The 20,094-nt window shown below is 35.6% G+C and overlaps 1 protein-coding gene and 1 long non-coding RNA gene across 2 annotated transcripts in view; both read left to right on the top strand.

Moving 5' to 3' along the window:
* LOC123327767 overlaps positions 1-5,102 on the top strand; it is a 37,649-nt gene extending 32,547 nt beyond the window's left edge. The window contains exon 5 of the long non-coding RNA XR_006542471.2: positions 4,846-5,102. This is a non-coding gene — a long non-coding RNA (uncharacterized LOC123327767). The remainder of the gene's footprint in view (positions 1-4,845) is intronic.
* Positions 5,103-5,915: 813 nt separating this feature from the next.
* Positions 5,916-20,094, top strand: part of LOC102390748 (triadin) — a 215,567-nt gene continuing 201,388 nt past the window's right edge. The window contains exon 1 of the mRNA XM_045161974.1: positions 5,916-6,260. Within this exon, the coding sequence (XP_045017909.1) occupies positions 6,239-6,260 (22 nt within the window). The 5' untranslated portion in view covers positions 5,916-6,238. The remainder of the gene's footprint in view (positions 6,261-20,094) is intronic.

Here is a 20,094-nt window from a genome sequence, read left to right as displayed (position 1 = left end):
CACATAAGCTTCCTTGAAGTATATTCCAAGTTCTGTCTTCCATTTTTATGATTTCTCATTTGCCTCATATTCTTTAATCCGGCTTCTATTTCTAAGGCTCTCTTGAAATTGTCTTAAGGAAACTGTAGTCATCACTGTTGTTGAATCCAGTATTTCCAGAAGATAAATTTGATTATTTCCTGTTTTTGCTTGAAATACTTCAGTGTCATCCTAAATTAGAGTTAAGTCCAAAAATCTTCATTTGACTTATAAGGCACTTAAGTATCGGGTTCTTTTTTATTCTCTTGTTTCTTATGGAGCTCTCTTCCAAGTATCCTGTGACCAAACCTTACTGAACTATTTGAAGTTCAAAAAGTTGGCTTAAAGCTCAACATTCAGAAAACAAAGATCATGGCATCCAGTCCCATCATTTCATGGGAAATAGATAGGGAAACTGTGTCAGACTTTATTTTTCTGGGCTCCAAAATCACTACCAGATGGTGACTGCAACCATGAAATTAAAAGACGCTTGCTCCTTGGAAGGAAAGTTATGACCAACCTAGACAGCATATTCAAAAGCAGAGACATTACTTTGCCAACAAAGGTTCATCTAGTCAAGGCTATGGTTTTTCCTGTGGTCATGTATGGATGTGAGAGTTGGACTGTGAAGAAGGCTGAGCACCGAAGAATTGATGCTTTTGAACTGTGGTGTTGGAGAAGACTCTTGAGAGTCCCTTGGACTGCAAGGAGATCCAAGCAGTCCATTCTGAAGGAGATCAGCCCTGGGATTTCTTTGGAAGGAATGATGCTAAAGCTGAAACTCCAATACTTTGGCCACCTCATGTGAAGAGTTGACTCATTGGAGAAGACTCTGATGCTGGGAGGGATCGGGGGCAGGAGGAGAAGGGGACGACAGAGGATGAGATGGCTGGATGGCATCACTGACTGGATGGATGTGAGTCTCAGTGAACTCCAGGAGTTGGTGATGGACAGGGAGACCTGGCGTGCTGCAATTCATGGGGTCGCAAAGAGTCGGACACGACTGAGCGACTGATCTGATCTGATCTGATGCTTAAAACTTTATAATTCTTTGATAGTTAGTTCCTTTATTTGGCATGTGTGTCCTCAATTGATCATTTAAGTAATTTCTTACACTTTAAGACCCAATTCTAGTATTTCTCTCTCTTAAAGCCTTTCCTGTTGCATTAAAACTCCTTTCCTGTCATTCAGTGCATAGTGTTTCTGTACTTAGGACTAACCAGGCTGTGTTATAACTTTTGGTATAACTTTTTTTTACTCTTCTACTAGACTGTGAGTTCCTTGAAAACAAAATCTTGTACTACTTATCCTGATATCATTAAAACCTGGCCTAGTGCTGAGATCAGAGTAAACAGTGTGTATGTGAGAGAGAGAAAGAGGACACACACATACACACACACACACACACACACACACACACACACACACAGAAAACATAATGGAATGAATATGTTATTTGCTTACTTATAGGCAGGCTTCCAAAGTTAGTCCTTTAGTTGGTATTCATTTATGATAAACAGGTATAACAGATTATATCATTGATAAAGCAAAGCATCAAAATGTAAAACACAAAATGATTATATTGTGAGCTTCTTGAAAATTAGCAAATAGAAATATCCATTTATATTAATTTTAGAGAAAAATTTGTGTCTAAGAACTAGGCAGCAAACAATTTATCTTTTATAAGAAACTATTTAGGCTTTTATAAGAAAACAAAAAAGCACAAACCATAAATTCCCTTTGAGTAGTAACCAGGACCACAGAGTGAAGATCGTGTGTGACAGACTCCAGAGCGGTGAACAAAAATCTGAATTATGGACTCCACAGGGGCACATACTACCAGATATTGCCAATCCTCATGAAGAGGACTGTGGTAGTGGAAAGAAGCTGGCTCTTCAGAGAAAGGAAAATTTAAGAAGAAAGAGCATCCGCTGCCTTTCTTAATTGAAGGCTGGATTGACGTGGGCAGGCTTCTGAGGGAAATGTTTGACAATGTCAAATGTGTGTGAAGCCTGATACTGGAGACTCAGCTACTCATGAGTCAGAGTTAAATGGAGGAAAGTTTTTAATTGCACTGGAATGCCTTCTGTCATTTGAAACGAGCTGGATTGCACCATTTCTAAATAATCAGTTGGTAAGCCAAACCTATGGAGTGACTTTCAACCTTTGGTTAAAGAAATGAGCACAGACCATTTAGAGAAAGTAAGGAGGACAGAATGCGATTTTTCCATGACACAAATAGAACACAAACAATTTAAAATAAAGTGAACAGCAGAGCTGAGATGAAGTAAGATTAATGAACTAATAGTTCAATTGAGGCTTTTCCTGTGATTCTGAAGACTAAGTTTATCAAGTGAGCTTCATTTCTAGGTTATGTGATGGGATTACAGGTCAGATAAAAGCAAATGCAATCAAATGTTCCCCAAGTTCACTTTCAGTGTTCCTCTTTTCTTCTGTATTTCTTCATTCTAAAGTTTAATAAGCCAATCCTTTACATACCTAGTTTGTTTTTGCCATATTTCTTCACCTGTGAAGCTAAAAGTAAAGGATTTCTCTTGTATATTTGCCCCCTAAGCTACTTCAACCAAGGCAGAGCTTGCAGTTTGTTAGCTAATATATAAAGCTCTCTTATATTATGACATTCTGTCCCCTACCTTCCCTCCTTTTTTTCCCCAAGCAATCTAATTGGTTATTTATTTTTGCCTTCTATTAAAATTAATCTGAAAACTTATAAAAGTTACATCTATCATTATTTTAAGATTAAGTAATGAGCACTTTCTATCCTAATTAAATACCCATAAATTTACTCCCACTCTGTATAAACATATAATATTATATAAATTTTAACTATTTTTCTTCTGTTTAACACCAATTTAAGTATAGGGTTTTCAAGTGTAAGCTGTTCATATCTGTAAATTAAGAAACAGAAGATCTTAAGAAGTGACTCTAACTTTACTTTTTCTCAAATATCCCTAGTACTTAAGAAATAGGTGACTGATAACTAGCTACTTACTTCCATTTATATCTCTATTCACTACTCTATAAAAGTACAAATAGACACTGAACAAGGCAATGTAGTATGATCTTTAAATAATTAATTTTTAAAAATGAAATTGTTTTTTGATTTTTTTTTTGGCGGAAACCAAAAGTCACAAAAAAAGCTCTCTTTGCCTTTTGACTCTTTTTTATATTCTAAAATTCACCGTAGATGAAATATCTTGCTCAGAGTCAACTACAGAGTATGTCTTACTGATTGTTAGTTTATAATAACAGCTGACAGAGCAGCTAGATTGTTTTTTTTAATGCTCTAAGAATGAATATTTTTGGCTGCTAACTTGAATATTGAAAATATATCTAATGAAAATCACAAGGGGTAATAATCAGTATAATCAGGTTGGAGATGCAGCTGGGACTAAATGAAGCATTTTCTAGGAGAAAAAACTTTCCATGGTTCGCCATTGACTTATTTAAGACCAGATCAGTTAATAATGCATATAGGAAGAAGTGTCCTTGTATGCAAAACCAAAATAAGCTTATTTGTGCTGATCCTACAGTAATGAAAAATGTGAAAGTACATCAGAAGCTATCACTGAAAGAAGCGAGAATCCTCACGTTTAGGTAATGTTGAAAGATCCCAGTAAATTGGTGAGATCCCGTTAAAAGCGAATACTTGTTAAAAATGAGAAAACAAAACAAAACAAAACAAAATGAAGAAAAGCAAATGTATTGTTTGTAATATTTTGTTCTTTGAATGTCCTGAAGAATGAGATATGTACCTTTAGAAGAATGTCAGTTGCTTTGTTTTGGAAAGCTTTTCTGAGTTCCATTTGAAACTCAAAAGACATATTTTATGAATTGGGTTTCAAATAAGTTGAAAAATTCTAGTAACTTTTCAAAGTGAGAAATATACTGAGTTCTCAATGTCTAAGAAAATTCATCAACTCTTCCAATAAATGGGTTAAAAAAACTTATTACCCCATAAACATGTTTAGCTAGAGTATTTTTACTCTTCTTTTTGTTTCTAGTATGACATGAAATTAGTGATAGGGAATTTAAGAGTAACATCAATCACTAATCTTGCACTATAGTCTTGTTTGAACATTTTAATGTAAATTCTTAATGAGTTACATAAGAAATTACTATTTATCAGTTAACTACAGTGAAAGACTACGAAAGTGATTGACAAACGGAAATTCAAAGCACAATGCTTTCTTCAAGTTAGAAGCAGCATTGTGATAATGGAGATGCCTTTGGGGACAAAGTGAGGGGGGCTCTGCTTTTAGGCTACCTCCTCCCTGCTGTAGAAAATAGACACCAACCCAGTGTTCTAAGGAAGTGCTGGGAGGAGTTCGCATCTTCCCATCCATTTTTGTTGTTGTTGTTTACTAACTAAGTCTTGTCCGGCCCTTTTGTGACCCCATGGACTGTAGCCTGTCAGGCTCCTCTGTCCATGGGATTTCCCAGGCAAGAATACTGGAGTGGGTTGCTGTTTCCTCCTCCAGGGTATCTTCCCAACCCAGGGATCAAACCCATGTCTCCTGCACCGTCAGGCGGGTTCTTTACCGCTGAGCCACCAGCAAAGCCTTTCCATCCAGTGGTGGACCTAATTTATTGTGGTTCCCTTTACCTGCAAATGGTATTGTAAGCCATAAGTCTTGCCTCTTCAGAAAGATCAGACTTGAAGTCAAAAGCCTCAAGCCTAACCCTAGATGTAGAATTTTGTATAAATCATGAGTGTTACCTGGAATTATTTCCTCTTTTGTGAATTAAGATTGCTTACTCCCTAACTCATTTATTCAGCTGGTATATGAACACTTTCTTTTGTAGGAATTAAGGCAGCAAATACAGAGCTGCCAACATGGAGGCAAAGGATACAGCTGTTGTAGCACTCTTCTGATGTTAAAGAACATGTGTGACTTTGCTTTCTGATCTCTGAAGTACCATGCAAATTCAAGAGGTTCTGGCAACCAAAGGCAACAAGTTAAGGCTAAGCGTGTAAACCGCAAGCATTCGTTAGGTTGAATGTGAGAATAAAATAAAAGATAAGTGTAGCCAACCTCTGATTATTCACAGATTGGCTAGCGTGTATGATTATCAATGCCCTTTGATTCTCCTTCTCCTTCTAACTGCCAGCTATTGAATATTTCTCTGCTCATTAACACCTGTCTAGTATTGGGAAGGTGAAATGCTAATCAGCCAATTTGGCTAATTGTTGGCTGCTATGATCCTTTATATTTTATTTTTTTTGAAGTTGAGGTAGAGAAAAGTTGAAATCTTTTATTAAAATATGAGCTGTGGACTTCTAAACTTTATACCACCTTTCCTTTCTTTTATTGCATAGATAAATTCAGGTATTTTGTTTTCATGAAAGTATTGAAAAGAATGAAATATTTAGTAATTCATCAGTTCTCAAGTGTCAATACAACTTTTCATTACATATTTCTGATTGGCCAGTGTTTGGAAAATCTTAATCTCCTACAAGAAACCTTCAGGATTTAATGGTTGCAACTTCAAGTGTAGCGCTATATAAATAACTGCTTTTGCTAAGTGGATTTAGACCAATAAGGAAACAATTTGGAGAAAATGACAAGACTACCCTCCCCTTTACTCCTGGTAGACATTACAGGACCCTCCCCACACCAAATAAGGGGATGAGGAATGTTCTGAGCATTAAGGGCACTAAGAATAAATCTGAGCTATTACGGATAAGATTACTTCCAACTCTTTATTTTATGTTTTCTGACATAGATCCCCAAATCCGTAATTATCTTAGGGAAACTGCGGGGGCTTAGGCAGTACTTTTGGTTCCTTTGCCTTTTTTTTTTTTTTTTGGCCTGTCTCTCTTTGGGACTAGTGAACTGGTGTGTGTGTGTGTGTGTGTGTGTGTGTGTGTGTGTGTGTTCCTCTAGAGTGCCAAAAAAAAAAAAAAAAAGTGCTGAAGAGTCCTAGGGAGATGAAGCTATTTTTATTCGAAGCTGATACTTCTGCCTGAGCCACAAGTGCTGCCTGGAAAGGGCTCAGGTTGTTTCCAGGGGGAGAACTCTGCAGAGAAGAGACAAAGTTCAACAGGACAACAAAAGAGCAGCAGGAACAGCCAGGAAAAGGAAGAGACCTCACGCTTTCACACAGAGCCCCCTATCAGAGTTCTCCAGTCCTAAAGTATTCTGCAAAGTGCCACTTGACCGGAATTCTTGCCTGCCTTTTTCTTTCTCCAACCACCATGACTGAGATCACGGCTGAAGGTATTGCTAGCATTTTCCAATAGCATCAACTATGGGGTAAAAAAAGGTAGAAATTGACAGTCCCATTGATGGTCAACGTGTCCTCTTAGAATGTTGCTTTTAGAGAGTTATCTTGATCAGTGATTCTATATGGGATCAGAGAACTGGATTTGGGAGCTGAGAAGTCTCCTAAACTGGCAGGTCTCTGTGTTGGGAAGTAAAAAGAGATTTCTGTGAAATTTTGCATGTGGAAACTGTTCTCTGTGTTGCCAAAGTTCCCACTAGTTAACAGTTATCACCCACACCTCTATAAATAGCTATGGTCATCTAATGTTAGGGCCAATATCTTACCTAGCAAAAATGACAAGGTTTGGGTGCAAGGCTAGAGACCACAATGAACTTAAAATGTTGCACTTAATGTTTAAACTTAGAAAATTGATTTTGACCATTTTTACTTTATGATATGTCAACTTGGAGATCTTAAATTTGTTTTTCCTTTCTAACTCAAGTATATAAATACACACACACACATATATAAGATTTATATACCTAAAAATTGTGTATATATGGGGGGGTATTCAGAGAAAAGGTTTGGAATTGGACAAAATCACTGTAAATCAGTATGATTCTAAAAATAAAGTAATTAAGCTTTTGCTTCTGATTCTTTTCATACACTCATGTCTTTTACTTCTATGTGATAAATTCTATATGAAAGTCAATATTTTCTGTTTTAATGCTTATTCTGAAAAGGTATATGTCACAATTTAAAACCTCTTTATTATTCAACCATGATAGCAATCATTTCACTCAAATAGAATGTATGCAAAATATGTGTATACATGTATATATATAATATATATATATTATAAATATATAAAAGGTTTTTTAAAACAGCCTAAAGCATTTTGAATACAGACACAATCCAGTTCTAGTTGGGGTAAAAATTCGGGAGGTGGGTCTAAAATTTGCTTCTGACAGCTGTAAGCAAAAATCAGACAGGTGGTGCTCTTCACAGCTTCCAAGTCCAATGCTGAGCTGGTTTGTTTTCCAACAGACAACTGAAAAAGAGAATGTGTGGTTTTGGATCTTTGGGCAGACATTAGTATGGGCACAGAGTGATTACAGAGTTTAAGACTTCCAGTCAGTATTTATAAGGAGAATTGTCTTACTTTCACCTTCCACTAACAAATTTAGTTTAGCACCCCAAACTAATAGAAATAATTACTGAGAGATTTCTATGTATCAGGCGTTTTGCTCCGGACTTTATGTACTTATTTGTACCTCACACAACTCAATTAAGTTGGCATTATTATCTCCATTTTTCAGACAGAGAAACTGTGACTCAAATGTTTGGAGACTTGCTGAAAACCATAGCATTGCCAAGATTAGAAGTCAGCTCCCTTAAATCTAGTTCATGTTTTTTCATTTCTCTACGAAGATATCAAATTTACGCTTTACCAATTTTAGTGCAGAATTTGCTAGCTCAATATAAATAGCATTTTTTCGTATTCCTTAGATATTCTGCATCATGTGACCTTTAGATTGTCTTCAAGACATCCATCTATAGAAATGTCTCACTTAGCCTTGCACAAGTTGTTAAATACCTGTGAATATGTTTCCCTTCCTCTGTATGGGTTGTAAACGGCCAACTGATTCAGGGTCACTTGGCCGAAACATTTTTTGCTGGCCTGTGAATTATGCTCCCTAGGCTTTTTGATCTTGATTAATAAACATTTTTATAGGAAAATTCCTGATTATAAAATAGAACTTATGTTTCTGTCTTCTCCCCGTGGAGAATTTAAGGGGTTCTTAGAAGACCTCTTGTCACCTGTAAAAAATCATTGAATTAATAATGAATTAAAAATATAAAAATACCATCTAGGTCTTAGATGATGGACATTTCCTGTACTCCGGCTTTAACCGTTCATAGGATCTTTGTCATTTCAACTTCAGGGATTAGTTATGTACTTTTTTCCTTTTTTGGAATGCCTTATTAATCATATTTCTCAACTGATAATTAGACTGACATCTCAGATGAGCTTACCTTTTAAGGTGAGGAGCACAGTCATTCTCTGTGGCCATACAAAGCATCTTGCCTGCTGCTCTACTACACTCCTTTTATTTTGTCTTCATGATTCTCACTTTTTGTGCCCCAGCCACAGTAGCCTTCCTTCAGTCTTTTATAAAAGGTGTACTTTTGTGCCAGAGCCTTGGTACAGGTTGTTCCATCAACCTGAAATAGTCTTTCCTCTCATCTGTTATAGTTCTTTTGCCGCCACTTTGGACACATTATTGAAATATAAGCACTTCATTAGTAGTCTTAGACATCTACTGATTATTTTTCCCATCCACTGATCACAAAGTAAACGAACATCTTGTAGCACTCAAGACAGAGCTGGATTAGCTCCTTAGAAGCTTAAGGCCACTGTCCTCACCTCAGTTTTTGTAAAACTGAAGGTCATGGATATTATACGACTCTCTTGTGGTCACTGGTAATTGGGGGAGGTCTGAGAATAGTGTTCATGTTTTTTGTGGTACTTACTCAGCTATAATGCATGACTTATCTGTGCACCTTACTGAGTTCCTCACATAGATCATCACTGCATGTCCTAAACTGGATTATTTCAACTGACAGAAGAAAGGAAGTAATTTTAGATATGGAATTGTATTTCAGGTACAGAGCAATAGAGTAGAACTAAAATTAGAACAAATTTGAACCTCAAAGGACATTAGGGAAACAATATATTTGATTCTAGCTATGATAAATTAATAAAAATAATGATAATGATAATAACAACTCACTTATCCAAAAGACATTTGTCAGATATTAAGCTTGTAATAATGAGCATTTAAACCTCAGGACAGCAAAATGAGATAGATACTTTTTATCACTGCTATTTATAGCATAGGAAGCTAAGATTTAGAGAGGTTAGAAATTTGCCTAAATTCACACAGCTATATACATTGTAGCTAGGACTCACACCCAGACCTCTGACTCCAGAGTCATGTTGAATACTTCCTTTTGTTATGTGAGACTAATACTTAGCCTGATGTTAATTTAGAGGTTAAGAGGAACCTGTACTAGACCCCTGGTCTTGTTTGAGCCCCGCTACATTGGTTAGGTATAGCTCCAGACTCCAAACAGCACTAAGATTTAGAATTATAAATAGCCTTGTACCTTCTTTCCAGAGGCCCAGTTATTCCTAGACAAGTGCCAAAGTTAGCTCTGCCTTCTGAGGTTCATATGAACTTTCAACTAGTAATTTCAGCATCTACATGACAGTATGTATCACTCAAAAGGTAAAAAGAATTTTTGAGTGGTTTTGATAACAAAGTAAAATTTAGTTAATTCTTAATGACTGTGTTGAAATGATGAAGACTTTTAAAAAAGTAAAGTATGTAATGTTTTCAATTTTCCAGTTAGCTAATAAATGTCAAGTTATGTTTTATGATGATATTCATATAATTGAATCTCTGGGTCCAAGCACCCTAAAAATATAGGAAAATATAAATTTTGTGCAATAAATTCAACTTGGTAGACATCCTATATACAATTAAATTAGCATTTGCTAGAAGAGTTAGTTACAGGAAATTCTCTTTTTACAAGTTTTTGTCAGACTCTCTCAACTTCTGAACTTCATACAACTTCAGGGTTCAGAAGGGTTTTTGTACTATGTACGGAATTCTTCCCTTACTATTAGTTGAACCACATTTTACTGCTCTGTAACAAACATTTGAGAGGATTTGATGATCCAAATTTAGAGCAAAAATGGCCATTTATTTTATGTGCTGCACTGATTTAACACAAGAGTACCCATTGATGAGCTCAAGAAAAAAAAAAAAATTCACAGCCAGAATGTTTAACAACTACGCACACAAGTTATATTATCCAGAGTAACAGATGGTGGAATTAAGATGAGAAGATGCAACCTACATCATGTCTATGTTTATCTCGCCAAACCCAGGAGTGGAGATGATTCCTGGGCGGGAAAGGAGACCTAAGGGGAGATGACTTGGGTGTGGGAAAGGAGGAAGAGGAAGCACTAGGTTCAAAGCTTAATCTGTTCTGGGTTATGTTCTCCTGATCAAGAAAAGCAATGCGCCACCTACAGAATATCATTTTTAGCTCCAGGAACACATTTTAAAATTGTCATTGACAAGGCAGTACACGCAGAAGAGGAGGACCGTGATCGTAAGAGGTACAGTGAAATAAAAAGAACTGTTCTTAGATCCTTTAATTGAAGGTTAGATTTTTTTTCATTTTGTAGCACTAGAGGGCACTGCAAAGACCCATGGATAAAAAAGTCTGGAAGCCACAAAAAGGGAAATTGTTGGTGAAATATAAGGCAAAACATAACCAACCATTAAAACGATATCTAGAACTGACTCTTCCTACTAAAAACAGGGGGGAAAAAAGCAAAAGAAAAATAGAAAAGAAAACCAATGAAAGAAAAATAATATAACCTTGAATTTTCAAGAAATAAAAGAATAAGGAATATGTTACAAACAGCATCATATTATGCAGTCAGCACAATCCAGGCTGTGGTAACCTCTACACCACAAATAACCTTCAAGTAAGTTACTAGGACCATAAAGAGATACCAAGGAAGCCTATAGATTGAAAAAAATGTAAAAACAGAGCAACACATCACAAAGTGTAGATCATGATTATTAGATCATGATTCAAACAAACTTAAAAAAATCTATGAAATAACTGGAAATTTGATAGATGCTGCATTTTAGATGATACTAATAAATCATCACATTTATGGTGGGATTAATAATATTGTGGTTATGTTTTCAAACTACATATTATTTGGAGATTGTTGTTATTCAGTCTCCAAGTCATATTTGACTCCCTACAAGATACACATTCTCAAATATGGATGAGATGACATAATATTTCAAATTTGTTTCTACATAATATGCCAGAGAAGAAAATAGATGAGTTGTTAGTGTGGTAGGGATTGGCCATGAATTAATTACATTGGGACTGATGAAGGGTACATAGGGTTTCGTTATAATATTCTGTCTACTTTTGTAAATATTTAAGCTTCTCTATAATAAAGAATTAGAAACAAAAGAACTGATGTTTTTAGTAAATAAATTTAAGAAAACAAAAGTTTTTAGTAAATATAAGGTCAGTGACTCTCTTGGCCACCAAATTTATTCATAAGTGCAACTCACTCTCTAATTGAACAACTTGTAGGTATTGAAATGGAAACCAAAACTGCTCATATTAGAGAGAAGTGTCCAGAGATCTCCTTTATATTTATAACAACATACCAGGAAATAATGATTTTCAGAAATGTTTGTTATAATATGGAAATCTTTTGCTTAGTTTCATAACATTTCTTGGTATTATTAGTGACATTAATGAGAGACTTTAGTTAGCCACAGATCATTTTTGAGATGGTCCACGTGAAAACCTGAGAAGAGATTAAAAGCCAGGATCAATATGATGCAAGAAAAAATAGTCCTAAAAATACGATGGTCAGGAACATCATATTTATTGTCAGGGAATGTCAAAGTCGTGTGTGGCTATGTCTTTTAAATATTACAGACATTCTGAAAGGCAGATATCACAAAGACCTGACTAAATATCTCTATCTATTGTTCAAATTGAATTTAGAAAAGAGAAGAAAAGCAGACTGTGAAAAACAGTGGCCTATATATTAACAGTTCAGTAAAAAATCAGAGAGAAAAGCAGTACAGAGCTGAGGGAGGGCATCATTAAAACATTAAAGGCAGTGTGATAGAGTAGGAAGTGTGTGGAGTTTCAAGTCAGAAATGCTGTTTAAGCCCTAGGTCCACTACTTAACCTTAGGTGGTCTGGGAGGATGCGGAGGTGCCATACCTGATTAGTTAACCTTGGTTAGTAGTGACTAATATGACCAGAGGAAATTTTCCAGCTTTTTACAAGATTGTGCTCATTGGAGAATTACACTTTTTTCGGTTGTTCAAACCATCTATGATACAAGAATCTGTAAAATTGGTAGTGAAAGTACACAGAAAACACATCTTTGTAGTGTCAGCCCTAGTTGGGTTTCATTAAGAAGCTTTTCTTTGTGGCTTGTGTTATTATTTATGGTACTGACTCTTCTCCCCTGCCTGCAAGCTCACAGTACTCATGGAAAAATATTCTGTCAGCTTAAATGCTTCTTAATTTTTCCTATTTATTTTTGCTCATCATTGTGACTATAATTTAAAAATCATGCTACTTTTACAATGCAAAAGTGAATTGAGGCTATTCTAGCTATTATTCTAAAAGCTTAGGAATCCTTAGAGAGTTAAAGTCTTCAGTGCTGTTTATATTAATTTTTAATCAGTTAACAATATTTAATATGAAAGAAACTTAAAGCAGTGCGACTAAGCAATTTTAAAATCGTCTACATTGACCTTTGGGTTGAATATATCAATATGAAAGAGAATGCATAGATGGTTTAGATATTCCAGCCAAGCTTTTAGTTTTATAGTTACAGAGTTTTAAGTTTTATTATTTTCTTTTCTTCCTTCAGATTAAAAAAAAACCCTTTGGGGACATGCTTAATGTATTTTTTAAAATGCATATTATTTAAAGTAACACAGTTAAAAAGAACTAATTAGGGGGAAAAGCTTCATCTGTAACTATGTATTAACATTATACAATAATTCTAAGTTGATGGAGTTTGGGTTTTGTTCAACTTAAAGTTCTAAGAAGATCTGTCAAAGTTTTTTGCTCTCCCTATTTCCCATTTTCTCTTGATAATGTGAGTCCCATGCATAATGTCTGATAGGACGTGCTTATTTGAATGTCACATAAACACGTATTGCCCCAAGTGAGGGTTATGCAGAGATAGATGAACTTCCTGGTCCAAAAAGACAGTATTTTCCATCTTCAAAGGAAGTTAAAAAGAATATCCTTGGCAAATGTGTAATGAATGAAGTCCTGCTTCTCTCTGTACAAGATATGCTCTCTAAACATCAAACATCTCCACATCTCCATGCCCCAAGTCAAGCTGTCAAAGGCGCAAGGAAGTTACAATTTTGAGAGATCCTTTGGTATGTAAATGAGCTGTTTCCTCATAAACCTCAGAGTCTGTATCACAAAGTATTTAAATATTGCATTTAAATATATATCATTCAGATATTTTCTAACTTAGTTTATATGGCAGGGGCTGGGGCACATGGTTTTTCCTTAAACAAGTTAAAGATACAGTCTTGTAACCTAAAGGGGAAACTTTTTTTTTTTAGATGGCATGAGGCTAGAACTCACTATGGTAGATTCACTGTGGTAGACCAGTTTTATCCTTGCTACTCATTTATTATATCATTCTCCTCTCTGTGACACAGATTCCTGAAATGTTGAGAAAAACTAAACAAGGAAAGAGCTCTTAATATTTAAAACTTTGTTCAAGGGCATTGGTGAGCTTGTGGATGGGAAAGAATCAGTTTCCACTTACTTATATAACTTTCAAAATACATTTTTAGCTAGGTTTCCCTGGAAATTTTATTTTTGCTTTTTAAAATAAAATCATCATGTGATTAAAAGAATTTTCTGTTTGTGGGAGACATTTGATACAATGTCAAGACAAAAATGGCAAATATTATATGCTACTCTTAGACATTCAGTGCCAGAGTATTATTTTTTTCTGTGGTTATTCTTATTTAACTTAGTATAATTGCCTGGGGAAAAACAGTGTACTATAAAATCTATAAGTTACCATTAAGATGGTAAAACTTCAAGCTTGTGAATTTAAGTCTGCAGAAGTATCAGGTGTTGCATTTAGAGAAAAACAAAATTCATTCAAAATATAGTAAAAATTTACAATCTATGGTATTAATTATCAACCTATAAGTGTATTTATAAAGCAGCAGGTCAAGTCAAAAGGTCAGTTGTAGTTGATATTTTAGCACATATTACACATCAGGCTGAATGCCAGACAATAGGGATGTGAAGAAGAATAACACAAGGTCCCTGGCTCTAATGTAGTAGATTTAAGAACAAGCAGGAAACAGAAAAACTAGTTTGGACAGATTTTAAAACATATGACTTCAGTTGGAATTTATGAATGATGAGTGTTCAGGTGGTTGAACCAAGTCATGCTATTGTTCATGCATCTTATGATTAGTGAGCACAGATCAAAATTTGCTGAAAATAACTTCAAAATGAATGTTCTGTTCTTGATTGATCAGTTGCATTGCATGCACTGTTTTTGTGAAGGTGGCCACCTTATGACTGGCCAAGGGGTAAGGGGATCAAGAGTGAGTTTGATCAATGTAGAGATGAAGAAAAAAGAATGGGTGGTAGGTGAGAATTAGTGGTCTGTTTGAAGAAACCCTAGGATAACCAAGGTACAGAGGTACCTGGCTTAGAAATTTGGTAAAAACCCTGTATTTTTGTTAAGATACCCTATTGCTGTAATATTGAAAAGGTTGGATGTCTCACGTGCCTGATTTATTTTAAACTGTTTTGATCCCTGGTTTTTCCCTCCTATTTAAGTGTTCTCACACCGTATCTCCACTGCTGCTGTTGATCCTAAAGTACTCTACTTTGAGTATTTATGGAGCACTATTTCCAATTCATGAAGAAATAATGAGATAATACTGTCAAACAGGTACTCACTGAACAGGTTTCTTCAGATTAATAGTGAAAAATAAGTATAAAAATTAATTCTATGATCAGTGTTGTGCTCAGTACTGCGAGAACTACTGTTGTATGCCAGTGGTCTTCCCAAGGCGTCCTATGAAGGCAATGAATTAAACAGTGAAGCAAAGCAAGAAGGTTTAAAGGTGCTAGGGAAAGGCCTTTTTCCAGATAAAGATAAAGGGACATGATCCTTAGTCTAAGGTTCAGAATATGTAAACAGGAATCTTTAATCTAGCTATGACTAAATTAAAGCAATAAGTTAACAGAACCCTCTGGAGACTTTGTTCATAGTAATTGGAAGAGTTATATTACAAAAAAATAGTTTTGAAAGTTGCCAGTTATCTCTTGAATTAAGTAGATAGATTTAATTATTGAATTTCTGTTCAGACGCTCTAGATTTGAAATGTCTTGTAGGTCTTGCTTAGAATGACTCTAGAATGGGTCCCTATCTTTGAGTGACACAGGCTGGCAGTACCCAGGTGTTTTGGGACAGAACATTCTATCTTTGTTCCATCACTCAGTAATTCACCTGTGGATGCAGAGGGGCAAAACTTCTGACATCCCAAAGATGTTCATTTACATAGTAAGTACTTACTTGTTTATATTTTGAGTATTTGCTTTTTCCAGTAACTTTGTTCAGCTTGAGGATGAAATGTGAAATATGTATTAATCTAGCATTCAAGGAAAGATGAGATGTATAGATAACCATATTATACAAGTTTAGAAATTCTAAGGTACCTAAAGTAAAAGTACAGATAAAATTATAAATTAAAAAAAAATTGTGTGATAGATTTTTTTGCTTTCTTGTCACTCAAATTTAAGACAAAGTTTACATATATGAAAGAACTAGAAAATAAATTAATATATAACAAATAAATAAATTAGGGTTATGAGAGATGATTATCAGGGAAAACTGAGAAGCAGGAGAATAGATGGACTTGGTTGACCAGGCACTATTCATAAGGAGTAGAATTTAACTTAAAACTTGAAATATCTTTCTAATAAAAGGATAACAACATAAAAGAAAAGCAAATAACCAAGTTTTTCACCAACATCCCTTGATGCTAAAAGTTTCAAGTTAATTTATTTAACAAACAATTATTCAATATATTTTCTTTAAGTTAATATCTTGTCTTCATGTTCTAAGTTGGGGAATCAAAGCTGGAGAAGACATACTTTACTGACATTTGGGGCAGAAAAGTCTTTCCCAGATATTGCAGGACAATTAGCATATTTGTCCTTACTATGATTTTGACTGCACATACAATCCCAAACATTTTCCAAAGCGGTGCTAAACCACAACCCAGTTAACAACCAAGAATCTAAGACAGAAGTGAAGAAAGGTCCAAATAATTGTGAAGGAGCTAGCATCAAAGTACTCAATTATGAGAAATCCCTGGCTTAATTATCTTCCAGTTTTATACAGAGGATTCTTTAGGTCAATGTAGAAGATTTGGATTGGTAGGAAGGTTTTGTTAATAGTCTTTAGTCAGTTACCAACTAAGAGCTATTATATTAAAGACAGCCATCTGGTTCAATGATTAGAAAGTTATTTGGAAATGACCCTGATGCTGGGAAAGACTGAAGGCAGGAGGAGAAGGGGACAACAGAGGTTGAGATGGTTGGATGGCATCACTGGCTCAGTGGACATGAGTTTGAGCAAGCTCCGGGAGTTGGTGATGGACAGGGAAGCCTGGGGTGCTGCAGTCCATGGGGTTGCAAAGAGTCGGACACAACTGAGCAACTGAACTGAACTGGACTGAACTGGGATAGAATGAAATTCTTACTGAAAAAAATCTATGTCTGGTTGTCTTGATTTGCTATTTTTAATTCTATAGTAGAAAGAGAAAAAGCACGATCATTTTTAGGAAGTGTTAATTCCTTAAAACATGATAATTTTAAGGGTCAAAGAGATTCACAAACTAAATGAAATAACACAGTTCCCCCTTGAGAAAAATCAGTGAAAGGTGATGGCTTGTTTTCTGTGTCCTTGAGCTAATGAACTGAGCAGTGACAGCATAATTTGAGGAAAGGCACAGGTGGAAGCAGCCCTGATGGGTAAACTGAAAGTCAGTACTTTGCAAAATTGCCTCATATAGTTTTACAAGTTAAATTATAAACTTGAGGGTGGATTAAATTTCTTTACCTGATAGTCACTCTATATTATGGCATTAAATTCGGAGTCGACTTAGGGACTTCCAGTGTTGTTGTTTTTTTTTTTTAAATCATTTGCTACACTACCAAAAGGTCAAGTGTGTTTTCTAATCATGTAGAGACTCACTTAAAATTATGTTGTTATATAAGACTTATCTAGAAGCCAAAATGCACAAGAACAGTATCTACAGGTGACCTGATAATTAGATAGCTGTGGAAATTTGTGAATGGTACTGTCCAATTGATTTTCAAAAGACCAGCCATCTCATCATTTCAGTGTTAAAAGAAATAACATGAGACATTTCAGATTTTAAAAAGTTTTAAATTTTTTCTTTAAAATACTTTTAAAAAATATAAACACAGAAAGCTGCATACATTATGTATATATTTGCATAACATTTACTAAACATTAGTGGAGTTGATCCACAAAACATACATCCAAATCAGAAAACAACACTTCCATGACCTCCGAAACATATTCCCATCTGCCCAAAATAGACTGATTCTCACTGACTTTGCTTCCCAATCAAGACTTCTATTCTCCATCTTCCCCCATAAGGAACAACTATTCTGACTCGTTAATGGTTCTTGCTACATCTTTCAGCATCATATAGTTTAATTCTGCCATGTTTGTTCTTTGCATAAATGAAACCACACAGCATATATTATCCTATTTCCTGCTGCATTAGTTCAGCACTGTTTTTATTACTCTTCTGTTTTGTTGTATGTGGCTCTGCGTGTGTGTATGCTAAGTCACTTCAGTCGTGTTCTAATCTTTGCAACCCTATGGACTGTAGCCCAACAGGCTCCTCTGTCCATGGGGATTCTTCAGGCAAGAATATTGGAGTGGGTTGCCGTGCCCTCCTCTTGCGGGAATCTCCTGACCCAGAGATCAAACCCATATCTCTTGACGTTCCCTGCATTGGCAGGCGGGTTCTTTACCACTAGCGCTACCTGGGAAGCCTGTATGTAGCTGTATTTTATGTTACTCTTCTTGCTGCCCAGTATTTCACTGTATGAATGTTATAATTTGCTTATCCTGTGGACTTTTTAAAAATTGAGGGCCATTATGTGCAATATTGCTGCAATCACTTATCTTTTTTTAGTTTTATTATTCATGGTTTTACTCCAATGCATATCATTCCATGGCATTATACTGTGTGATAAAAAGGCGTATTAGGCATGAAGGAGACAACTTGTTCACTCAAATTGAATACTGTGTAGATTATCATTTAGCTTATTAAATTCAATTATTAGCTACTTGAAAAAACATGGAGAAAGATGACCTCAATGGACATCTACTAGAAGTGTGGCAGCTTGTTTTTCAGAAGAAATAAACCTAGCCTAAGATGGGCATATGGAGGAGCAGGGAGAGAATAAGTAGAATATAAGGACTTCTCAGATATAAAGAAGTAATCTCCCAAAAATGTGGTATACATATATAGTGGAATACTACTCAGCCATGAAAAATAATGAAATAATGCCATTTGCAGCAACATGGATCCCACTACAAATGATCATACTCAGTAAAGTAAATCAGAAAGAGAAAGATAAGTATCATATGCTATCACTTATATGTAGAATTAAAAAGATGGCACAAATGAATCTATGAAATAGAAACAGAATCATGTACATAGAGAGTAGACTGATGGTTGCCAAGGGGGGCAGAGCTGGGAGAGAGCTGAGAATTGGGAATCGGGGATTAGCAGATGCAAACTGGTATGTGTAGAATGGATTAACAGCAAGATCCTACTGTTTAGCATAGGAAACTATATTTAATATGCTGTGATAAGTCATAAAGGAAAAGAATATGAAAAAGAATATTTGTATAACTGAGTCACTTTGTTTCACAGTAGTAATTAACACAACATTGTAATTCAGCTATTCTTCAATAAAATTAAAAAAAAGAAAAATCCCCAATGTATCTGACTATATAAGCAACAACTCAAGAACTAACATTTAGACCTGACATAAAAATAGACTATTTAGTAAATATTTATTAAATATCATGCCTCCTTATTGCCAATCACTGTGCTTGGAGCTGGGCTAGTAAAAGCAAAAAAGAGTTCCTATTTTTCTTTATGCTGATGTAGAAAACATCTGTCTGATGACCTCTCACCCTCGCCAAGTTCTACATGTTGATCTCTCTGGCACTGCTGAGTATGACCAAATTCTTGGTGGTCAGGCTCCTTTTTTCTAGGATACCTACCTAGTACTTTTCTATTCAATGAACACAAGCTTTAATCCGTCTTCAATGACATTTATTCAGATATTGCTGTTGTTCACATTCAGGTGCACCTTAAGTTTCTAGTCTGCTCTCCCTGCTTTTAGAGCAGGACCTCCTGTCGCTAACAGAAATCCGCTTCAGAAAGTTAATTTTATCCATTTCATGTTCATTTTGTCAACTGAACCCCTAAAAAAATGATCCTATTCCATGGAAGTAAATTTCATTGATGTAGAAAGTCAAACTCTGCCTCAGTGAGTGAGAAAAGAAGAATTAAGAGACACCCTCATTTTATGCCCTCATAACTAATATTTTGTTGTTGTTTAGCCACTCAGTCATGTCCAACTCTTTATGACCCCATGGACTGCAGCATGCCAGGCTTTTCTGTCCTTCACTATCTTCCGAAGTTTGCTCAAACTAATGTCCATTGAATCGGTGATGCCATCCAACCATCTCATCCTCTGTCACTCCCTTCTCCTACTTCCTTCAGTCTTTCCCAGCATCAGGATCTTTTCCAATGAGCCAGCTCTTCACATCAGATGGCCAAAGTATTGGAGTTTCAGCATCAGTCCTTCCAATGAACACCCAGGACTGACCTTCTTTAGGATGGACTGGTTGGATCTCCTTGCAGTCCAAGGGACTTTCAAGAGTCTTCTCCAACACCACAGTTCAAAAGCATCAATTCTTCAGAGCTCAGCCTTCTTTATGGTCCAGCTTTCACATCTGTACATGACTACTGGAAAACTAACATTTTACTACCTCTAAAAATGAATGTGAAAATTTTCTATTTGTGAAAAATTATGAGTCATGAGTATGATGGACAGTTTTTTTTGGTTTTTCAACTCGGT

This window comes from Bubalus bubalis, chromosome 10 (genome assembly GCF_019923935.1).
Source record: "Bubalus bubalis isolate 160015118507 breed Murrah chromosome 10, NDDB_SH_1, whole genome shotgun sequence".
Taxonomy (NCBI): Eukaryota; Metazoa; Chordata; class Mammalia; order Artiodactyla; family Bovidae; genus Bubalus; species Bubalus bubalis.
Note: the sequence above shows the minus strand (reverse complement) of the source record. Positions and strands in the feature narration are given on the sequence as shown.